The sequence below is a fragment of the Anoplolepis gracilipes genome, chromosome 10 (genome assembly GCF_047496725.1).
Source record: "Anoplolepis gracilipes chromosome 10, ASM4749672v1, whole genome shotgun sequence".
NCBI classification, from domain to species: Eukaryota; Metazoa; Arthropoda; class Insecta; order Hymenoptera; family Formicidae; genus Anoplolepis; species Anoplolepis gracilipes.
Genome location: NC_132979.1, coordinates 2,767,259 through 2,776,169, shown reverse-complemented (window position 1 = coordinate 2,776,169; position 8,911 = coordinate 2,767,259). Strand labels below are relative to the sequence as shown.

Below are 8,911 nucleotides of genomic sequence, written 5' to 3'. Positions count from 1 at the left end.
TTCCTTTTAAATGTACGATATTGATACCATAATTAAACTTCATTAACATCAGGTTGCGATAATAAAGTTGGAAAGCTAATAATATGTTGCTCTCTTTTATACGCATAATAATTTTTTTCTCTACTATATAATAATTCCTTATGCATTTTCCTGCACTATTAGTAGCGAGGAAATATCTTAAATGATGAAATTATTATTATTTATATTTTTTCCTGCAGTCCATAAAAAGAAGTTCTTGTGAAATTTTTTATCGTAGTAAAATTGAAGCGACAGTTGAAATTCGAGGTTGAAATTGCAGCGCAATTGTTGGGCTATTTCTAACTTGGTGACGTTGAAGCTGGGAGGTAGTTAAAATAATCGGATATTTTCGAGTGTCTGGATTTACATGTGATTCACTGAGTTGAAAGAGCAACAACAGGTTTACGCGAAAGATATTTGACACAGTTTTTCGCAAGACTCTACCGAGTATCTTCTTTCGAGAACGGTCAGATTCTTGAAAATGTAGATCTATCGTTGACGGTGAATTTAAAAATTTCGATCGCAAAGACCACTGAAGTGTTATATTTGGAGACTTTTCTACACACGTGCTCGTGTAGGATCGCGAAGGTCGATCGTCATGTCAATCTTTTCTCAGGTGCGCGATAGCAAATTTACATACAATTTCACGAGAGATTTCTACGTGCGAGTGAATTTAGTGATTCCTAGAGATGAATCTTTTATGTTGCACAGTTAACGGAAAGAATAAATTGTTGATGTTTAAATTGCGACTGAACAAAAAAACATCTTTTTACAATAGAATAAATTTTCATTTGTTAAACATCTAAGAGTTCTACGGATTCTGATTTTCTTCAGTAAAATTAAAATTCAAGTAAAGTAATACATGACTTTTTTTATGTAGATATTGACGTCAGTAAAACGCGATGTTAATGATTGTTGTAAAAAGAATAATGAACTGTGACTAATCGCATACCAGAGATAATAATAACTAAATAATGACGAAATACTAATCAAACGAAACTTATGACAAATGCAGAATTCTTTAATTTATTAACTTATCGTATATTTTCATCGCAGCCAAATTTTTTATTTGAATCATTCATTATAAATTTATCCTTTTAAAATCGATAATTTCGAGATTTCTAATATTTGTCTCACTTCTACAATTTCTAAATTCTGAATCTTTCGGAAAAACTTTACGCGTTTATTTTATTACTAATCTTCGAATCATAGAGTCGCGATTATGCGAAGAATATTTCAAATTTAATAATTTGTATTTCAGAAAAATAACATAGTAACGAAGCTGGTTGAAATTTGAAACGTTCCTGGAGCGATTTTTTTTTAATTTGTTCCATTTCTTTTTCGACACAGAGGAGCCTCTGAAAGTCACAAATAAAATAAAAAAAGAATCGATCCGATACACCCTTCGGAAGACACCTCATAAAATACTCATAAAACTTACTCTCGATAATTGAAAAAAATTCTTTCTTTGTCAAAAATGATTTGTTCTACTTATCCTTTGACACAGAGGAACTTCTAAGTGACAACAAAATAAAAAAATAATCAAACTGTTTTCTCCTCTTCGAATGTTTTAAACGAATGTTTAATCTCGAGAAACTTCTTCCAGTAAACTGGAGCTGTGTTCCGATATTTACTGCAAGTAAATTTACTGAAAATCTATAGTGTGTGTAACGTGAATTATAAATTTTCAGTACTGACAATGAATATCGGAACTCGAAACGCAGCCTGGATTGTAGTAAAAACGTGTTTTTTTCGCGTTTGTTTTTCCTCACTTTTTTCTTAGCTATCGATCTTTTTTGCCTTATATTTTTTTCTTCCGTACTTGAAATATGCGTGCTGCGAGTTCATAATATATGAATGCCATCAAGATAATGTCTACATATATCGCGTTTCATGCCGAGCTCGTATATCAATTAAGTTCTCCTTCATACAGAGACTTGTGTTTAGTAAAAGAACCGCGTTGTCGTTGACGGCGTGATCATCGCCAATCGATTTTGCCGCAGTACATTTACTACTGGACCTCGTTATTGAATCGTTAACTTGAAGTAATATCGTAACTTTGCCATTTTATCAGTATTTATATATAATAAATTGACGGTCTACGATCGTTCCTGCTAGTGAGGTTTTTCGATAGTATTTTTATTGCAATATCTTTTTGTCTATTGCTCTACCGCGAGAATTACATTTGAAAATTGTGATGTGACAATAAGAAACGGTGATGATAAAAAATTAAATAGAAAAGTGCATAATTATAGTGAGGTAAAAATATGAGCATTAATAGGTTTTGTGTAAAAAAATAAAAGGGATTAATTTTTGGATGCATGAAAAGAAATATTTAACAAAAACTCAAGTAGCAGAGGTTCGAGTAAATTTGAAAAATATTTACTGTCAAAAGATAGTTTCAAAGTTTTACTAAAATTTTTGTTAAGAAAAGGAAAAATTTATTATATAAAAAATTATTTTAAAAATGAAAAAGTTTGACTGAAGATGCTATAAATTGATAATAAATGCTATCCAAGTGAAAAGTAATCTCAAAGATCTCCATTACGTTTATATATACTCAAATGTTCAAATATAAAACTTACATTAGCTAAAAATATATAATTCATCGATTAGTGACCAGCTTCGTGAAAGTTATGTATTAAATATATAGAATGTCATGTGTACTAATTATATGTCAAATATGAAAAATCATAAGTTAGGATAGTGATAGGAAGCAAACACTTATCTCAATAAAAATTAAAGTTAAATATTAAACCGTAATTAACCCATATATACATAGATTTCGTGATAATAGTCACAAAGTTAATTTAAAAATAGCATTCATGAAAACTCGATGCCAATTAACCTTTTAACAATAGTAAGCTAGATGTGAGTACAAACTATATATAATAAATATTATGTGCTAAATTATTTTCAAATATATTAAGCACTTTCAAGACGCGTGAGAATTATTTATGTACGCATAAAATAGAAAAATTTTAATTTAAACAAAATTTTGTATAAAAGTTTCACACGATTGATCCGAATCGTGCGTTAAAAGCATTCGCACAACAACTTTACGTAAAATACATTATTGACTTTGTGTTTAAAAATATTACAAAAATATTTTTATTTAATTATCAAACGCATCATACTACTTAACGACTTATCGCACCGATATTTACGAGCGTCAACGTTGACCTTTTGAGCAATTACCATTTTCTGTCTTATATCTCGTAAATGCCTCTGAACGTCAATTTTTCATATGTATTTCTCGCAACATTCGTTACCCAATCAAATATCACAAATATAATAATTTCGGCTCTATAGAATAAAAAAAAAAGAATTAAAATATTATGATGAAATTCATCTATAAACGGAAATATGTTATTTTTTGCAAAACATAAAGTGTGCAATTGAATTCTTCTAACAGCATTTCAATCTAATATAATTTTTTTATAATTTGCGAGCACTATATTTTTCCCCTTTAAATCCTCTCTTTAAAAATCTCCCTATATCTAATATAGCTATTTGTATAATTATTTATTAAATTACTAAATACTATTTATTAATTTAATAAATACTATTTATTAATTTAAACTATTATACAGAGTGTCCCAGAATTCGCGGACATGAAATGCAACAGCGTGATTGTCCGTGCCGAAAGAAGCAACTTTTTTGCTCAGCGAAAATGTCGAGAAAAGTTATCATTTTTTGCTAGTTTACAAATTTTGCTATTATATATCTCTGTAACTAAGTCTTAAAAAAAAATTTTAGTAAAGTAAACTCCACGTAAAATTAACTGAAGAATATAATTGTGTTAATCTTATTTTAATTCTACAAAGTTTGATTTGCGAAAAACCCGTCTTTTTCAATTGCTCATAGTTGGAAAATTATTGATGCCTCGACATTTTTGCTGAGAAAAAAGTTGCTTCTTTTGGCAGGAACAATCACGCTGTGCATTCCGTGTTCGCGAATTCTGGGACACTCTGTATAAATCTGTATCTTTTTTTATATATAATATTATCTAATATTAGTGTGTTAATATTCTACTAACCATTATATTACATAAACGTGACTCTATTGGATTTTATATGTGTGTGTTTGTGTGTGTGCAAATGTGACGCTAACCAACATCGATGATTGTTCGTCAAGTCATCAAATTCATGCTTGATCTTTATAATTGTCCCAAACCAAACGCGCATGCGTATGTCACGAGCCATTTGCACCCGTCACGTTCTGACAACATTGGTTGCTTAGATTGCCCTACTCAAGTTGTCACTTGACATTTCTAAGAGAAACTGTTCGAATTACATGGACTTTGGACCGCAATCTTATTCTTAGTCAAAAGTGGTCTGAATATTTTTTTATTTTTGTTTAAATTTTCGAGAGAGAATTGTGTAATTTTTTACTTGTAAAATTATGACATCAATTTAAATTGCAATAACAAGAATAGTACTTTGTAATATAGCAAATAAATATTATAATTTTAGTGAGTTTCAAAATATTAATTTGATTAATTTGACTAAATTGTTAGCTTTAACTTTGTTTAATTTTTAATTATAATTCAGAACGAAAGGAAAAAATAAAAGCTAGTCATGAGAAATTTAAAAAACTCTGTTTTCATCTAATAACAAATATAATTCCATCTTCAGTTAGATTATTTTAATCAGAGAGATTCAACATAATTGTTAGTAACATAACTATTAATAAAAATTGTTAATAATATATTATTGATAATATATATTATTAAAATTATGAATAATATATTATTATATTGTATGAATTACTAACAAACTGCTCAAAATTCTCTTTCTCTCTCTCTCTCTCTCTCTCTCTCTCTCAGCAAACTTTGATAAAAATATCTTTAATTTTTACATGTAATGAACAACATGTCAAAATATATTTTTGTATAAAATAAGAACCTTTTACATATTTCGTATAGTTTTTTCTTATTGCACTATTTCAATTTTTTCTAATTTCTAGATATTTTTTTAACTATTAAGTATTAAATCCTTTGCTGTAATTTTAAATTAATTAATTTGCACTCTAAATAATTTTAAAAACTTTTTTTACGCTAATACACATAACGGAATAAGTTACACTGCTATCCGATGTAAAACAAAATTTATATTTTTTCTTTTTTTCTTTTTACTTGATTTGTCAAGAGTAAAAACTAGCGTATCAAGTATCGGCATTCCTTAGAATGATGAAAAACTCGAAAAATGACACGAAAAACCCCATAGACGGCACAAACCCGAACGAAACCACCACAAGACCGAAGTTGGAGACCTTTGACGATATCTTGCCGTATGTCGGTGACTTTGGCAGATATCAGTGGCTGCTTTTACTGGCTTTGCTTCCTTACACCGTAGCATATGCTACTCTATACTTTTCGCAGTTCTTCTTCACTTTGCTACCGCAAGAACACTGGTGCAAGATCGAAGAACTAGTCTCTTCAAACTTTACGCAAAAAGAAAGGTAAAATTTTACGTCAATGCGACTCGTTAAGATTCGAAACAATTTTATCGGTTTGATAATTTTTAAACAAAATTACACACATATACACAGCAAATTATAAATATAAACTGTCTTTCTTGTGTTAAATATTGTATGATATAATTTTAATTATACATATATGTATGTATACCCCTATACGCACAATTAAAAGTACAAGAGAGACAAAGTTTATATAATTTACTGAGATCTCATTTTCTTACATTCTAAATATTTTCAGAGTGGAAATTGGCATACCAAAGTCTCAGGATTATCCGTATTACGATCGATGTCATCGATGGGACCTGGATTTTCTTCCCATTCTAAATCACAAGGCTGCTCGCTCGAGCGAAGGGAAGACGAACAAAACTGTGGACTGCAATCAATGGGAATACAATTTCACGCAAATTCCATATGCCAGCATAGCAGCTGAGGTGAAGTATCCTTGAATACATATGAATGTTATATGAGATACAATCAAGATTTTCTCTCACTTGCCTGACTGTCAGCTATCGTGCGTTAACTGCAATTACAATCTGTCTGCTCGATCATTTCGATCATAATCTATGAGAGATAAAGCAAAATAGCAGCAAATGTCCTTCGCTGAGCGTTTCTTGCGCACTGATTCCTGGATTCTGTCATTAGCTAGATTGGGTATGTGACCAAGAATATCTCGTCTCGACGGCACAGTCCATCTTCTTCTGCGGCTCCATCATCGGCGGTTTCCTCCTAGGATGGATCGCCGATCACAAAGGGCGAATTCCCGCCCTGATGCTATGCAATGGCGTTGCCCTCTTGGCGTCGATCGCCACCGCGAGTGCGAACACTTTCTGGTCCTTCGCCGTTTGCAGATTTATTACTGGTCTGGCTTTCGATAATTGCCTCAACATCCCGCTGATTATTGGTAAGCTCCCGATAAACAATGATGGGTGCTAATCATGTTTGCTTGCGGCAACGAACGAAAGAATTTATTCCATACGTGTCCATTAAAATGATGTGAGAAATATTCTTCATCATATCGTTTTTTTCTATAATGTTATATAAATCCCGGCTATGGATTTTTTCTCTTTACGGTATGTACATACACGTGTCCGATAGTTTTTTAATGAATGGTATTACGTAGGCTACGTAAGTATACCCGGAAGTTTAATAGATTGAAAAATTACTACACATATTATGAATCCGTATGCGAAACGTTTGACTTGTGAATATTTATGCACGAATGTTACGATCTGCAATATTATTTCATTATTAATGGTTTACGTAAACTACGTTACATAACTTATATATTGTCTATATCACAGATTGTTAATTAAGACCTATCTCTACTTAAAATTAAATTATACATTTAATAGTAGAAAAATTAAATAAATTATATATTAAATTCAATATTTAATGTTTAATGTAGGTTTCATAACTATAAATTATATTTTGAATCTTTCTAAATCTTGAAACAGTGATGGAGTACGTGGCTGTAAACAGACGAACTCTGGTCGTCAACGTCGCCTTCGGGTTATATTTTGCTGTCGGAACCACGATTCTGCCGTGGATCGCATATTATATCGCAAATTGGAGATTCTTCGCTTATGTCAGCGCCGTGCCCATGATGAGCATCTTTGTCACACCTTGGATTCTTCCCGAAAGTGCTCGGTACGATATATTTTACATCATCTTTCGAGCCAAACTATTTTCTTCAATTTTCTTTTATTAAAAAAAATTTATATTCTTCGAAATTGAGTTATGTAATTAAAAAATTTAACGTCAAATCCTGAAGTAGAAAGTAATGGCGATTCCTAGATAATATATATCGCTCTCAGAAATTTATGTACATAATCGTAAGTTCGCTTCACTGTTATCTACGTTCTGTCGTACGTCCAAACTGTCGTACTTCCGCTGAATAGAGCACTGTTTCACGGTTAAGATGGTTCGTCGCCAACGGCAAAATAGACAAAGTGGTGCAGAAGTTGCAGTGGATAGCGAAGGTCAACAAGAAGAGCCCCGACACGCACATCTACGAAATCTTCGAGGTAAGTAGAACCACGTGAGATACAAATCGCTCCTAATCCTATCGTCCGTCCCTTACATCTCCATCCTTACAGAGAAACTCGACAACATTCGACATTCAAAAGGAAAGCGCAACTATATTCGATCTCGTCAAGTCACCGCGTTTAGCGAAGAACGTCATCTTGCTTATCTTCTTCTGGTGAGCAAAAATAAATTTTTATTTCTCGTTTTCTCCGAACATTTCTTCGTTTTCATCTTTTTTCAAAAATATCACATTTTTCTGTCGTTCATAAATTTTTTTTTTTTTTTTTTTTTTTTTTTTGCAACACAATCTTCTTCCGCTAATGTTTTCTACTGTAATGTATTAAATGTATAATGTAGTGTGTATTCCGGCGACAGAGTTCCATATATTCTTATGAAACGATTCTAGGTCCTTGACGGTGATAGCCTTTGACGGCCACGTGTACTCTCTTAAACTGATTCCGAGCTCGGTGTTTGTGTCCTTTTCCCTCGCCTGTGCGACCGAGCTACCAGCTGGGCTGTTGCTGACGTTGATATTGGATCGTTGGGGTCGTCGGTTCTGCGGATTTATCACTCTGGCCATGACTTGTTTCTTTAGCTTTGCCGAGTTGCTATTGCAATCGAGTGAGTCGTATATACATACACATGCGCAGATTTTTATGTGTCTTGTGTATCTCGTAAAATCGAACGTGTTCTACAATATTTTTGTATCAGTTGTAGCGAAGCTGACAATGTCGGTGCTTTCGCGATTTTGTCTGAATATGGCAGCCAATGTAGGATTACAATACGCCGCGGAATTATTACCGACGTCCATCAGGTCGCAAGGAGTTTCGTTGATCCACATTTTTGGTATAATCGCTCACTCCCTCGCGCCGTACGTGGTTGACAGTGTAAGTGATTTCCTTTGTATTCTTCAGTAGAGAAAAAGGTTCTATTATGCAAAGCCAGAATATATTTTTCTTTCTTTTGACTGTAGTATATTATTACATAATAAGATAATTGAAAGAATCGAAACACTGCTTGCTAGGATTGGCGAAAAAGTTTATCATCAAGACATATACAAAATGTATAATGCTTTAAAAATTAATTTTAATTAATTAAAATTGCTTTAGGCCAAGATTTGGGACGGTTTACCGATGATGATCATCAGCGTCGTATCCCTCTTGGCTGCTACGCTGGTATTATTCCTACCGGAGACGGTCGGTCGCAACCTCCCGCAGACCCTACGTCAGGGTGAGGACTTTGGGAAGGATCAAAGCTTCTGGACGCTACCGTGTTGCAAGAGATCGGACGGACATCAACATTATTGTCCGCGCGAACTATAGTTCCTTTATTATAATTCTGTTATAATGATTTTTGCCGCAACGGTCTAGCAAACCTAGTTAAGAAA

General features: G+C 32.6%; 1 protein-coding gene across 13 annotated transcripts; it reads left to right on the top strand.

Moving 5' to 3' along the window:
* The first annotated feature begins 271 nt into the window (after positions 1-271).
* LOC140670632 (carcinine transporter-like) lies at positions 272-8,846 on the top strand. Of its 13 annotated transcripts, none has more exons than XM_072901345.1 (10): positions 272-634; positions 5,206-5,481; positions 5,738-5,930; positions 6,142-6,400; positions 6,954-7,146; positions 7,418-7,523; positions 7,596-7,699; positions 7,931-8,145; positions 8,236-8,411; positions 8,634-8,846. In XM_072901345.1, exons 2-10 carry the CDS (start codon positions 5,207-5,209, stop codon positions 8,844-8,846), a joined length of 1,734 nt encoding a protein of 577 aa, XP_072757446.1. In that variant the 5' UTR covers positions 272-634; position 5,206. The 13 variants fall into 13 exon arrangements, with proteins under 13 accessions (XP_072757446.1, XP_072757441.1, XP_072757449.1 ...); XM_072901340.1 differs by having other exon boundaries at positions 5,169-5,481; XM_072901348.1 differs by lacking the exon at positions 272-634 and adding an exon at positions 655-868.
* Positions 8,847-8,911: the final 65 nt, after the last annotated feature.

What these genes read in the sequence shown, in the direction of transcription:
- LOC140670632 (XM_072901345.1), top strand. Translation starts at nt 5,207, where the DNA reads ATGATGAAAAACTCGAAAAATGACACGAAAAACCCCATAGACGGCACA. An exon ending in ATCTTGCTTATCTTCTTCTG is followed by an intron (nt 7,700 to 7,930) that starts GTGAGCAAAAAT and finishes AAACGATTCTAG; the next exon opens with GTCCTTGACGGTGATAGCCT. An exon ending in CGAGTTGCTATTGCAATCGA is followed by an intron (nt 8,146 to 8,235) that starts GTGAGTCGTATA and finishes TTTTTGTATCAG; the next exon opens with TTGTAGCGAAGCTGACAATG.